Source organism: Lasioglossum baleicum, chromosome 6, assembly GCF_051020765.1.
Source record: "Lasioglossum baleicum chromosome 6, iyLasBale1, whole genome shotgun sequence".
NCBI classification, from domain to species: Eukaryota; Metazoa; Arthropoda; class Insecta; order Hymenoptera; family Halictidae; genus Lasioglossum; species Lasioglossum baleicum.
This window is the reverse complement of record NC_134934.1, coordinates 8643439-8656851: the sequence shown is the minus strand read 5'-3', so window position 1 is coordinate 8656851 and position 13413 is coordinate 8643439. Positions and strand designations below refer to the sequence as shown.

Genomic DNA, 13413 nt, shown 5'->3' with positions numbered 1-13413 from the left:
TCGTTTTCTTGATTCCGACACAGCCTTCTGCTGTGTCGGACCTTGCTTGTATGTACCAGACCGGTTGGAGCTGGTATTCGGCGTCGATACATTGAGAGGGGTGGTTCATTGAGACCTGTTTACTCGTATTGCCATTCTCTCTGTTCGTAATCCTACCCACGTTACCTCAATGTTTTGCGTTGCCTGGTGGCAGGTAGTTGGCAGAGAAATTCTCTGTTCGTCATCCTACCCACGTCATCTCAACGCATTGCATTGCCTGGTGGCAGGTAGTTGGCAGAGAGATGGTGTTACGTTTGAACACTTCTCACTGTCCATTCCTCTTGGTGAGGACACGTCAGGTATCGGCTCTGATCGGAGCTGCACTGCAAGCATTGTACGCGCCGCGTCACCTTCGAACCAGAGCCTTCTGCTCTGGTTCGCTCTTATTTTTTACTTTGAAAGAATCAGAGCCTTCTGCCTGATTCGCCTTCGATCCCCCCTGGATCGGAGACTTCTTCTCCGATTCACACCTTTTGCTCCGCGATAATTGCTCGACTTGCGTGCGTTAGTTATTAAGATTGTATATCGTCGTATAAATATGTCGAGTAATTATTGTCTTAAATTCACGTTACTCGTTTTCTTGATTCCGACACAGCCTTCTGCTGTGTCGGACCTTGCTTGTATGTACCAGACCGGTTGGAGTCGGTATTCGGCGTCGATACATTGAGAGGGGTGGTTCATTGAGATCTGTTCACTCGTATTGCCATTCTCTCTGTTCGTAATCCTACCCACGTTACCTCAATGCATTGCGTTGCCTGGTGGCAGGTAGTTGGCAGAGAAATTCTCTGTTCGTCATCCTACCCACGTTACCTCAATGCATTGCGTTGCCTGGTGGCAGGTAGTTGGCAGCGAGATGGTGTTACGTTTGAACACTTCTCACTGTCCATTCCTCTTGGTGAGGACACGTCGGGTATCGGCTCTGACCGGAGCTGCACTGCAAGCATTGTACGCGCCGCGTCACCTTCGAACTAGAGCCTTCTGCTCTGGTTCGCTCTTGTTTCTCACTTTGAAAGAATCAGAGCCTTCTGCCTGATTCGCCTTTGATCCCCCGTGGATCGGAGACTTCTTCTCCGATTCACACCTTTTCCTCCGCGATAATTGCTCGACTTGCGTGCGTAATTTAGTATAAGTGCGTCGCTGTAAGAAAGGGAGCCAGAAGGAATATTGCATTCGTTCTGACTCCCTTTCGGGTCTCTCGTGCAGCAACCTCCTCGTGGTGAGACCTGGGCAATCGGTAGTATCCTTTATTTGTAAGAACTTTTAGTGTCTTATGAATAAGGGATAATATCGAGCTAATAGCTGCACATTTAATAAATATGTTGATTTTTCAATAAATTCTATTCCTATACCTATTGTCTTTCACAACATTTTGCAATTTTACCTTCCTTCAGAACAAAATATACGTATTATTCAAGCTGATTCGCTCCGGGCGTGAAAAATGTCATATATCGTCTGGTTCTATTTAGGTAAAGAGACGAGATAGTATTTCGTCGGTGATACTATTATAAGACAAGTACGTATCATTCTTCTTCTACTTGACGAGTATCTCGTCGGTGGTAGAACTTTTAGCGATGTGGTATTTCAGATCACTGTAAGTTCCACGTTATCCCCGCGCCCAGTTCCGCCCGCCTACTTGTCCCGGTGAATAGCACAGGGGCTGGCAGTCTTTAAAGTATCTCGTCGGTGATTATAGTATCACAGTATAACAGGTGATAACAGTATCTCATCAGTGGTGAGGTTTGTGTAAATAATTTAAAAATTGACACAACATTTTTTGGTAAAATAAACGACGAGACGACACATTCGTCGATTTGAAAGAGAATAAGATGAGGGGATCTAGATATGGGGATGATAAGATAGGGATTTAAGTGTGAGAGGTGAGGATCTAGGGGTGGAAAGGAGACACAAGGATCTAAGAGAGGGAAGGGTAGGAGAGGATGCAGGCGAGAAATTCGTGGAGGAGATCTAAAGAAAGAAAGAAAGACAAGGATATTGGGATGGGAAGGGAGGATCTAGGGAAGAGTGGAGGGGATCTGGTGATGGATAGCGAAGGGAAGGGAAAGAAAAGATCTAAAGAGAGAGAAGGAAGAGAAAGAAAAAGGATCCAGGGAAGGGAAAAAAATTAAATTTTTAACCCTTTTCACTCCTTTGTCGAGTTTGACTCGACATCAGAGTTTTTATATGTATTTGGTTCTTCTTTTATTTATTTAATTGTCTTCTTCTTTTTAGTGAGTAGATATAGTGAATAAAATATTTTACATATTAGGAAGTCGGCAACAAAATCGAAAAATAATTCGGAGTGCAAAGGGTTAATAAATTATGAATCCATAGACGCAGATTTCACATGAATCATATAGTGATCGCAATAAAGTCGTGTAGCTAATTTCATGCAAATACTTCTAGTTGGCCCGGTAAACACTGAAATACTTTTGCAAACAGCTGCGTGCGAAGTAGACGAAGCTCGCGAATGGATGATCATTTGCCAGTTCCTTATTATCCAGCACATTTTTGTGTAATAAAATGACAAGATTAATTTGATTTAGACTTTGTGCGGCTCCTATTGTAATACGTGCTCTATTAAAGACATCTATACAATAGTTGCTTATCAAATAATTGTTATTATTTCAATAAGTGTAAAATAAAAAATCTGGAACCGGTCACTCTGACCGGTGGTGGTAGGTTTAGTGTTAACAGTGTAACAAGAGTTCAACGACATGTCAGGTATGCAGGATCTGGCCATTCCCACGGACAAACGGAATCCTTCGCACATCGTATATCAGAATAAGAATGAACCGAATCTCTATTGATTCACCTGGAAACCAAATCGATATCCGTACGAGGCACAGGGGCTCACTTCGTTACAGATCGGGTAACTATCGTCGGATTTCGCGAGTGAAATCCACGATTGAGAAATTCGCCAGTCCGCAGACCGCCGGCGTCCGCCGCGAACTCCAGTCGCGATTGCAATCGAAGTCGCCGAGGCTTTCGTTTACCATGCGTGAATAAACCATTCGTGCGAGTTCGATGCCGTCAAAGAAATTTCTGTTTAGCCGTTGCATTCAGACAATTTTAGAGGTAAGGCACGTGCTCCTATTAATTAACAACTTACTTGCCGGCAGTTTTCGATCAGTCTTTTTTAATCAAAGATCAGCAATTTTTCAACAAATTTTTCGGAAGCGGCAGTGATTTCACTCGTAATTCGATCATTTTTTTATAACTTCTTCCGCAATTATCATTTGAAAGAAAAGCTTTTTCTATACATGGTGGTTCACCAGATATTACCGCCTCGACTGTCGTCATTATTATTATTATTCGTTGCGAAGAATGTTTATACAAGGTTGAATGCTTTCGAGAGATGCATATAGTTTGGTATTGTGAGATTGTTTTGTAGGTGGACATCAAATATGTCATCAATCATTACTTTCTTGATTCAGAAAATGTCGTGATGTAAACAGTCGCCAGATTGAACTTTTTCTATGAATAAAATCATTACAACATTATTAAGAGAGTGGTGATTTCATAACAAGACTGAAATTAAAATATCTCCTTAACTAATGGTAAATGGTTTTTCGATATTAATAGGTTAATACTTTTTTGTAGAGAATATGTAGCTTCATCGATTGATGCAGGAAAAAACATACGATCCCATTCATATTTCTTAAAAAACTCACAACACCAAAGTATGCATCTCTCGAAACTATTCAGCCTTACATAAACATTCTTCGCTACGAATAATAATAATGACAAATCAATGGCCATGTATCTCTTCGCAGTTGTGAGCCAAGATGAGTGCTCAAACTCCGGGGAAAGAAGAAGCGACCGATATCGGGAGCATCTTCAGCGAAAATGAGGAACAGCGGGAAGAGACTGTGTCGAAACCAGAAACAGACAAGAAAATACGTCCCAGGAAGTACCTCACGGAACACATGAAACTTTATCCGGAACTGTATAGAAGCGATGTGTCCATTCATCCCAGTTACACGGGTCTTAAGAATTTTCCTTAGTAAGAACCACTTTATTTTACACAGAACAAAAGATCATTTATCGTAGATACGGAGTATTTCTTCAATTTTCAAAAAGATTCAAACTCACAATAACAATTATATATTAATATTTTTTATTTTTCTAGAAGAGTTTAACAGTTTTATAATGTGTTTACAGTTAAATGAAAAGATATTTTGATGCTTTTCGAATCAGCTTTTTCTACTCAATTATTATTATTATTATTATTATTATCTTTACGCAAAATGAAAATTTTCTAACGCCATTTCAACAAACCGTGGCAAAATAAATTTCTTCTCTTCATTGATCCAATAAGTTGGAAATAACACAACAATGTTCCAAAATTCTTTCAACAATCTTACTATTGTGTGTGTTTCATGTTCCTCTCCTACTCGTTATCGTCATAAATGCATAAAATTCGCAGTCAAGATTTTACTGTTGGGATTAGCAACGTTCTCGGAACAGCTACCATCTCTTCCGTGCTGAAAAACACGAAAGTTTCGTTGGAATAGTGCCAATCCAAGTGCTCGGTTATTTGCAATGTTAAAGTTGAGTTGATTTTTGACGATTTAATCGACAGTTGAAATACTGGTTTTCTGTTAAAAGTTACGTCGTCTGCCGTCGTCGCGTGCAAACAATCAAGAAACAGATCAGACGTCAGCTGAATCGCGAAGTTATGCATTTCGCGATGATGCAGGTGTTTGCCATCGATAGCGTCAGAATCGACCGTGTCTTCTGTGTCGGGATGCCGCCGAAGACATTGATTGTCCCCGATTTGCTAACCAAGAACGAGAGGCGCCGTTTGAACAAGCTACTCCAGACATGATGGCCAGATTTCGTTCTCTTCGTAAACGATTGTATACGCGAGTGAATAAAGGTGCATTTGTACGTTGAATAAAACCGACTGAGCTGTTTCTTCGGGGTTCGAACTCGACGAGCCCGTCAGCTCGCTGGAAGTCTAACCGAATAGAAAAGAAAAACAAATTCGGTTAGGTGAAACAAAGAAATTGTTCGCTTCCTTTTTATTGAACGATCGTCTCCCAACATTTGTAAAATATCTACATAAAGAATTTTGAGCTCCAGTCGTGCATCGTTTTCTAACACGAAGAATAGAGCTATGTTCCGTAATCAGTATCAAAATGGATTGCTGTCTATCCTGTACAGTTGCGGCTCGTCCCCGTTGGAAATATGGGGCATGCACGTAAGTTTTCACGTAGAAATGAAAAATCGCGCTAATACAGAAAAAGGAGAAATTATTTTCATTGTAGGAATTAGTTTGCAGAACTGTTTTATCAATATTTCGATGGCCGAAAGCGTCGATAGAAACATCGACCGCGAAGACATGTGTCTATTATCTCATTTATTTATTATTTACCCAGCTGTGGATTATCACGTGCGAATTAAACATTGAACAAATGTAGAACAAAGAGAACTTATTTTTATCTTAGCAGTCCTCGTCAAAGTGTTACGAAACGATTTATGACAGTTTATGTAAGAGATACAAAGCAACATAACTTTGAGCAGGTGAAGAATGGTTACATTCGAAGGGTGACAGACGAGGAGGTGAAATCCCTGGCCCTGGAGATAACGGGAACCAACGTGACGACAACTTATATATTTGCTCCGTCGACCCCGAGGGGGTCACTCGGAATTAGACTCCCCTTCTTGACCATGATCATCAAGAACATGAAGAAGTATTTGACGTTCGAAATAACAGTAAATTTTTCGCAAATAAATCGCTCTCTCATCGTTCTTTTCTGTCATTCGATGACGGTGTCTCAAATTCATTATTTATCTTCAACCCCACCTTTCTATGAAGCTTACGATAATTCTACCGATTCAAGTATTACATTTCTAACGAATGAGACAAACTTTCTATGTTTTCTATCATCATTCGACATTCCATACCATCGAATTAATCCATTTCGAGCATCACACCTATATATCGTCCGTTCGTTTTTATAGATTCTTGACGACAAGAATATGCGCAGGAGGTTTCGTATGAGCAATTTCCAAAGCACTACTCGCATTAAACCCTTCTGCACGTCGATGCCAATCGGGCTATCCGGTGGTTGGAATCAAATTCAATTTAATCTGTCGGATTTCACGCGAAGAGCGTACGGCACCAATTACATCGAGACCACGCGCATTCAAATACACGCGAACTGTCGGATTCGCCGTATTTATTTCGCGGACAGGTGAAATACTCGCTGATTAAGACATGCTTAATTACCTCGTGCAAACTAAATTATTTCATATAAGATTTGTCTGACAATACAATTAATAAAAATAGTGTAGAAATATAACATAATTTTCAACCATCTAGTTGAGATTGTCCTACGATGAACAATATTATAAATTAATTTAGTTTGTAGAACTTTGCACTCCGAATTATTTTTCAACTTCGTTGCCAACAACTCCCTACTATTTCAAGTGTCTTATATTTGAAATTTATTTCAAAGGACAGTTCCTCGACTGCTACTTATTTTAACCAATTTTCTTTGCTAATTATATGAAATATAGCTCTCAAACTTTGTTGTAACTTCTATTTGTTTTTTAACTAAAAAGTAAGACAATTAACAGGGCCGGCCTTCTCTATAAAGGGGCCTGGGTGCAAGAAACCATTTGGGCCCTAAATTTTTTGTAAGGTAAAAAAAATTACAAACACGACCATATAATAATGACAAATGCATGTTTATTTAATGCGTGATTTTGTTTTTGCTAATACATTAATTGCTTCAGAAAAATTACATTATTTTAGTTCTTAATCATGTCGGGGCCCTCTCAATCGCGGGGCCCCGGTGCATAACATCCGCCGCACCCCCCAGATGGCCGGCCCTGACAATTAAATAAATAAGGGAAGAACCGAATACATATAAAAACCCGTTTTATTTACATTTTTCTTCCTTTGATGTCGAGAAACACAGGACAAAGGAGTGCAAAGGGTTATTAAATCCAGCGAGGAATCCCACCTATTGTATATCCAACGAAAGAACAGTACCGTTGCGCGCAGCTTGGAGGATGGTGGGGCGCAGCGAGCCTATCATCTCTCACTCCCCACTTTCTTGAACCAATTAGGGCGAAGATGCGCAGCGACGAACGAAAACTGGTCTTCACACGGTACTGTTCTCTCCTTGGATAGAGTATAGGAATGGGTTCCAGTCAACATAAAAGAACAAAAATTTAATTCCAAATTTTTATTACATTTATACATGATTCTTACAGTTTGGTAGTGTTCGGAACGCTCGATGTTAACCAACATGTGTGATTCGACAGACTGTATACAGAAGACCAGCTACCGGAGGAATTCAAGCTGTTTCTTCCGGGTCAACAACGGAAGAAGTGTGTCAGAGAATCGGCCGTGGATAGAGAAAAAGAAAAGGCGAAACCGGAAAAGGATGAAGACATTGAACAGCCGCCGTTTGAGGCGGACGAAGGGGCAGAGGATGAAGCAGAAGAAGGACTTGATGAAGAACCGATCGAGGATGAAGCGAAAGGCGAGTTAAGAGAGGACGAAGAAGACGAAGAAGTTGAGGAAGACGAGGTCGGAGCCGGTCAAGTGACAGATTACGAGGCTGAAGACGAGAGTCCTGCCGAAGACGAAGTACCTGCCGAAGAAGAGGGTCCTGCTGAAGACGAAGCTGAAGACTCTACAACCGTTGTTGTAACGTCTCCTGGAGAAGCAACGGAAGGAGAGACAGACGCGGAAGATGCAGCAGCGGCTGATGACGAAGAAGAAGAAGAAGCTGAAGCTGCGCAATGAAATATTCTCTTAACGTAAAAGTTACTCAATGAAATATTTATTTTTATGTGAACACACATCACACTCGAGTCTATATCTATCCGAAGTGAAATAGAACTAAACTTAATGCTCGCAATCACGAAGATCGAAGTGTCAGGGGTATCTCCGGGCAATTGCCCGAAAGATTTAGAAAAATAGTAGCGAAAATAATTTCTTGTTTAATACGGTATACGGAATTGTCTTCTTAATATAATTCATTTTAACATTGCTGTGTCCGACCAAAAATATACAACTCCATCGAAATGTTTTGCGTCGGCTGTGGGAAGGTTTAAAATGATTAATCACTGTCACTGTGACAGTCTGGCTGAGACACCTTCTTGTAAAATTAAAACATAAAATGGGAGCTTATTCTATATTTGTTATTTATCATTATGGAATGTCGTAATCGTCCTCTTCTCTTTTCCGTTTCATGGAGTCCTCCATTTCCATTTTGACGGGAGGCATTGCATGCCCGGATGAGATTTGTATTTTTGGCTTCGTGACTTGAGCTTTTACCGTGGCTGGTCCTGATGAGGCTAGAAGTTTAGGAAATTATATGTATTACTTTACTATATTCTAGGAAAGAATTTGCGTCTTACGTGGATGGGTTCTTAAAGAAATATGGATAGGGGGGACAGATGTCTGGGAATGCAGGACTCCATAGGGATCTATATATATACAAATTAAGAGGTTTCTTAATATAATATAAAATTTTTAATGAACGCAAAATTTACCTGTTGAAAATTTTAAAACAGGCTTCGGTATAGAAATTGTTTGGGTTCTTGAAACTGTTGCGAGTGTACCTGGCCTTTTAACAATAGAAAGACCAGTTTTGTTTCCTTCCATTTTGATCTTAGACTGACCACCTTGAATATTATTTCCGACTAACGAATGTAATGGTTTACCAACTCCTTTTTTGGGTGCGTTCCTTAGCTTATAATTTGTTGCGTTTAAGCAGTATCTATCGGGTGGTAACCTCAAGCCATTACTAGGTTTCACAAATGGTAATGGTATATTATTTTTTGCACGGGCAACATCTACCAATACATCTCTCGGCGGTGGATTCGTGAATGTACGTTCTAATTGCATTTTAACTGCCAGCCTGACGTCATCCAAGTCAATGAATTTCTTTTTCGCATGGTTTGCATAGATTCTACTGTCATCTAATATACAGGTAACATAACCTATTTATTGTAAACAAATAATTTGATAAGTCGCTTTGAACGGTTAATATGAAGTAATAAATTAATTAATGAAGTGCGTTAACAAGTAATTAGAATAGTGTATTGATAATACTAAAGAAATTACAAATGCATACGTACGATACGTGAATTCGAGTAACTGATTTATAACCTTCGGTTCATAGTCAGTTATTCCCATGTCTTTCATGATAGACATGATCACCTGAGCATCTTTTGGAATATGTTTTACGTGACTCATAGTCTTCGTTTTTTCTGCCATTATTGTAATATTACAATATCGATAGTATTATCGTTTTATAAAACACTGTAAGAACATAATTACACAGTTTACACGTATTTCACAATTAGGTTATTTAGAGTTGCAAGCCAAAATCATATACAAAATCATGAAGTTGATGCTGCAGTAGTGCCAATCATGAAATCCACAATCTGCAAAAATAAATATTTTATAGTCTTACATTCTATCTCAGAAACGACAAGATATTTCTTTCTTCGCATAAGAAAGATGCATCTGCGTAAAAATGGTAAAAACTAAAAAATTGCTAAAAAATATAGCATCACATGATATCTGATGTCTTTTGTGTTAGAGTGGTAGCCATTACGAAAGTCTGCGGCATACTTCAATTGAATTTGTTTGGCGTGTTCATAGCTTGCCATCAAACTGTCTTTTGGAGATTTTACCGAAGGAATTTATAGCTCATGAGAACCAATATGAATATTACATCCGCAGGTGAGTGGCATATTTAAAGTTTAACGTAGTACAACATTTAAAATTATATTAATAATATACTTTACTGTAAATTTTCACGTTCCACTTATCACTGTGCATGCAATGATTTGCAAATCTCGGGCATCATAACCTCTAACTTCAGTTTCTAAGTATAAAATATAATTGTTTACTTAATTTCAAGAGTTACCATAAAGCTTCTCACGATCACTAGACTTTTATCTTACACTTTAACACATTATTTAATAAATGTATACACTTAAATTTAATAAATAATTCTTATTGTTCCAGCGGGCATTATCTCCCTCCTAGAGGAGCCAATGCCGGAATTAAAAATATTCGCTCTGCGAAAATTGAATATGATTGTAGATGAATTTTGGCCAGAGATATCTGAGGCTATAGAAAAAATGTATGTAATCTTGGAGTGAAATTTGACATGTTTATGGATTTTTCTTTTGTATCTATCAGTAAACTCTTTAATTTCTAGTGAGATTCTTCATGAAGACAAAGGATTTCCTCAACATGACTTAGCTGCGTTAGTTGCTAGCAAAGTTTATTATCATTTAGGAAGTTTTGAAGATTCTCTTACCTATGCTTTGGGAGCTGGAGATCTCTTCGATGTTAATGCTCGTAACGAATACGTGGATACTACCATTGGTAATAGCACAGAGTGATTTGATCGCTAATTTATTTATTTTTATTACATTTGTCAAATTGATTATATCTGTTCCTGTTTCGTTTTAGCCAAATGTATTGATTATTACACTCAGCAACGTGTTTTGGAAGCTGAAGGGAAGCTCCCACCAGGTAGCAAAGGCATCGACCCAAGATTAGAAGGCATTGTGAATAGAATGTTCCAACGGTGTTTGGATGATAATCAGTATAGACAAGCTTTAGGTCTTGCTCTTGAGACAAGAAGGATGGATGTCTTTGAAGCTGCAATTCTGCAATCGGTAAGAACAAACGAAGACGAGTACAAAAGAAAAAGCGTAAACTAATTTACACAGCATACATTTTTTTCTTATTACTCTAATTATTTTTTAGGACGATGTGATTGGCATGTTGTCCTATGCTTTCCAAGTTGTAATGAGTCTCATTCAGAACCGTGGATTCCGTAACACTGTTCTTCGCTGCCTAGTGAGCCTTTATCGTAACTTAGGAACACCGGACTATGTCAACATGTGTCAATGCCTGATATTTCTTGACGATCCACTAGCTGTTGCCGAGCTCTTAGACAGACTGAGTAAAGGCTCGCAAGATTGTGTCCTTATGGCCTACCAAATCGCATTTGATTTATACGAATCGGCTACTCAGCAGTTCCTTGGTTGTGTTTTACAAGCTCTCAGAGCAACGGCACCCATTCCGGGAGCCCTTATGGTCAAACCTATCGTTAAACCAGCTGTGAATGCTAGTGCTGGAAATGCCACTACTACCACCACTACCACCACGACCACCACCACCACCACCGCTAATACCGCTACCCCTATGGAAACTGAATCTAGTACACCTGCCCCGGAAGACAAAGCTCAACGTAGTGTCGAAAGTTTGGTAAGCAATATAAATAAATGTCTTTTAAATAGTTTATTGTCTGCCCCATTCTTGTTCAAACTGGCAATACAGTGAAGTCCCAATCTAAGTCAGTTCTCGGTTGTGTTGTCACATAGATCGGATACTATCTTTTTGTGGCCGCGTCGACCGCGTCCAGAGGCCTCAGTCGCCGAAAAGTGTAAACATAACTAATCTAATAACAAAACTTCTTTATTTTCTATTATTTTTTTATGGGACTTTGACCAACATATATTCGTGGTATTTTTCTAATGAAAATTATACCAAATATGATATAATTCCAATTATATTTACTTGTGTAATGAACTATGAATGTTTTCGACGCAAAGAAGGACAGCGTATGGGATAGAAAGAGATGCAGAAAGTCGCGGCGTACCGGCATAGTTCAAAGCATTTTCCATACGCTGTTTTTCCTTGCGCCCGAAACAAACAAGTCCCATCAAAAAATAGTGAAAAATATAGAAGTTTTGTAATTGGATTAGTAGTGGTTCACACCGGTCTGCGACCGAGGCAGCTCGAGCTTCTTGGCCCTTCGCGGGGTATGCGAACCCTGGAATGGGTAGGCGAATTAACTTAGAACAGTCTCCTCCGTCGGACTTATAAGAGTGGAGAAATAATGCCCGTCAATTTTTTGTTTTTTACACAGAATGCGGAAGAACGTGAACAACAGGAGCGCGTCGATGCTCTCTCGAGTATTTTAGGAGGAGGAATTTCTATCGATCTGCATTTGCAATTCTTAATTCGTAGTAATCACACTGATATGTTGATATTGAAAAATACTAAGGATGCTATTAGAGTTTCTATTTGTCATACTGCCACTGTAATCGCTAATGCGTATATGCATTCCGGCACGACTAGCGACCAATTTTTGAGGTAACCAATCATTCCATAATTTTTCTTTCGTTCAATTATCGTGTTTCACGGATACCGGAGGAATTTCTTTGGACATCATTGACCTAAGCGATGCAATGTTTCAGGGATAACTTAGAATGGTTGGCTAGAGCCACGAATTGGGCCAAGTTGACCGCGACAGCGTCTTTAGGCGTGATTCATAGAGGCCACGAGCAAGAGGCTTTAGCATTAATGCAGTCTTACCTCCCTAGAGATACAGGTGCTGGTGCTGGTTACTCAGAGGGAGGTGGTTTGTACGCGTTAGGACTTATCCACGCGAATCATGGTGCAGTCATTACGGATTATCTCCTTGGACAACTGAAAGATGCTCAAAACGAGGCAAGTTTAGGAGTTCTACTCTTCTGATCTAACCCAGACCTCTTAATTAAATGTATATATGTATACCGTATATACCTTATGTACCGTAACTTTTAAATTTTGTCTTGGGTCATTCCATGCCGAATCGATCACTTTTTGCAGGCACCATCGTCGATTTTATTCTAAATGAAATATGTTGTAGTCCATGAGAAATTAGGGGGGTTTAAGTCATAATTTTGCCGGTTTCGAATTTTTTTAGAAATGGCAGGCCTTCAAAGTTTTCAATTTTTGCTCATTTCGGCGAAAACGGGCCTCGCTTACGAATTTTTATCTCGGGAACTGTTTGTCCGATTGAGCTACATTTTCTTTTTGTTTTATTCGGGAAGGATTGAGCTATTACAAAATAATTTTTTCAACCTCGAAAATCAACTTTATAATGTCGAAAGGTCATAAGGCATTCGTCAGATGGCCTGCTATTTCTAAAAAAATTCGAAACCGGAAAAATGATGACTTAAACCTCCCCTAATTTCTCATGGACTACAACATATTTCATTTAGAACAAAATCGACGATGGTGCCTGCAAAAAGTGATCGATTCGGCATGGAATAACTCCTCTCTCTCTCTTATAATATATAACTCTCTATGATGTCTGCCTTATAATATGTTACACTTTCGTTTTGCAGATGGTTCGTCATGGTGGTTGCTTAGGGTTGGGTTTAGCTGCTATGGGCTCTCACAGACAGGATGTGTACGAACAATTGAAATTCAATCTTTATCAAGATGATGCTGTCACTGGAGAGGCAGCTGGTATAGCTATGGGCATGGTCATGCTGGGATCGAAGTCCACTCAGGCGATAGAGGACATGGTTGCGGTAAGTAAAAAGTGT

General features: G+C 39.4%; 4 protein-coding genes across 5 annotated transcripts in view; 3 read left to right on the top strand and 1 right to left on the bottom strand.

Moving 5' to 3' along the window:
* Window positions 1–1248: 1248 nt before the first annotated feature.
* On the top strand, window positions 1249–4891 carry LOC143210024 (uncharacterized). 2 transcript variants are annotated; one of them, XM_076426448.1, is made up of 3 exons: window positions 1249–2908; window positions 3813–4042; window positions 4648–4891. In XM_076426448.1, the coding sequence occupies exons 2-3, from the start codon at window positions 3825–3827 to the stop codon at window positions 4865–4867; spliced, it is 438 nt and encodes a 145-aa protein (XP_076282563.1). In that variant the 5' UTR covers window positions 1249–2908; window positions 3813–3824; the 3' UTR covers window positions 4868–4891. The 2 variants fall into 2 exon arrangements, with proteins under 2 accessions (XP_076282563.1, XP_076282562.1); XM_076426447.1 differs by lacking the exon at window positions 1249–2908 and adding an exon at window positions 2934–3114.
* A 244-nt stretch (window positions 4892–5135) lies between these two features.
* On the top strand, window positions 5136–7918 carry LOC143210025 (cilia- and flagella-associated protein 20). The gene is made up of 4 exons (XM_076426449.1): window positions 5136–5242; window positions 5566–5757; window positions 6007–6239; window positions 7318–7918. The coding sequence occupies exons 1-4, from the start codon at window positions 5159–5161 to the stop codon at window positions 7802–7804; spliced, it is 996 nt and encodes a 331-aa protein (XP_076282564.1). The 5' UTR covers window positions 5136–5158; the 3' UTR covers window positions 7805–7918.
* On the bottom strand, window positions 7826–9416 carry Taf9 (TBP-associated factor 9). The gene is made up of 3 exons (XM_076426446.1): window positions 9145–9416; window positions 8557–9006; window positions 7826–8358 (listed from the first exon to the last, which is right to left on the bottom strand). The coding sequence occupies exons 1-3, from the start codon at window positions 9281–9283 to the stop codon at window positions 8213–8215; spliced, it is 735 nt and encodes a 244-aa protein (XP_076282561.1). The 5' UTR covers window positions 9284–9416; the 3' UTR covers window positions 7826–8212.
* Window positions 9417–9597: 181 nt separating this feature from the next.
* Window positions 9598–13413, top strand: part of Rpn2 (Regulatory particle non-ATPase 2) — a 102540-nt gene continuing 98724 nt past the window's right edge. The window contains exons 1-8 of the mRNA XM_076426442.1: window positions 9598–9754; window positions 10043–10160; window positions 10239–10408; window positions 10496–10704; window positions 10796–11299; window positions 11964–12190; window positions 12295–12547; window positions 13210–13398. Coding sequence (XP_076282557.1) covers window positions 9724–9754; window positions 10043–10160; window positions 10239–10408; window positions 10496–10704; window positions 10796–11299; window positions 11964–12190; window positions 12295–12547; window positions 13210–13398 — 1701 coding nt within the window. The 5' untranslated portion in view covers window positions 9598–9723. The remainder of the gene's footprint in view (window positions 9755–10042; window positions 10161–10238; window positions 10409–10495; window positions 10705–10795; window positions 11300–11963; window positions 12191–12294; window positions 12548–13209; window positions 13399–13413) is intronic.

Coding starts and splice junctions, on each gene's coding strand:
- Taf9 (XM_076426446.1), bottom strand. CDS start 9,283: ATGGCAGAAAAAACGAAGACTATGAGTCACGTAAAACATATTCCAAAA. Junction 9,007..9,144: donor GTTACTCGAATTCACGTATC/GTACGTATGCAT, acceptor TACAATAAATAG/GTTATGTTACCTGTATATTA. Junction 8,359..8,556: donor TGTTTTAAAATTTTCAACAG/GTAAATTTTGCG, acceptor CTAAACTTCTAG/CCTCATCAGGACCAGCCACG.
- LOC143210025 (XM_076426449.1), top strand. CDS start 5,159: ATGTTCCGTAATCAGTATCAAAATGGATTGCTGTCTATCCTGTACAGT. Junction 5,243..5,565: donor TGGAAATATGGGGCATGCAC/GTAAGTTTTCAC, acceptor AACTTTGAGCAG/GTGAAGAATGGTTACATTCG. Junction 6,240..7,317: donor CGTATTTATTTCGCGGACAG/GTGAAATACTCG, acceptor GTGATTCGACAG/ACTGTATACAGAAGACCAGC.
- LOC143210024 (XM_076426448.1), top strand. CDS start 3,825: ATGAGTGCTCAAACTCCGGGGAAAGAAGAAGCGACCGATATCGGGAGC. Junction 4,043..4,647: donor GGTCTTAAGAATTTTCCTTA/GTAAGAACCACT, acceptor TTCTGTTAAAAG/TTACGTCGTCTGCCGTCGTC.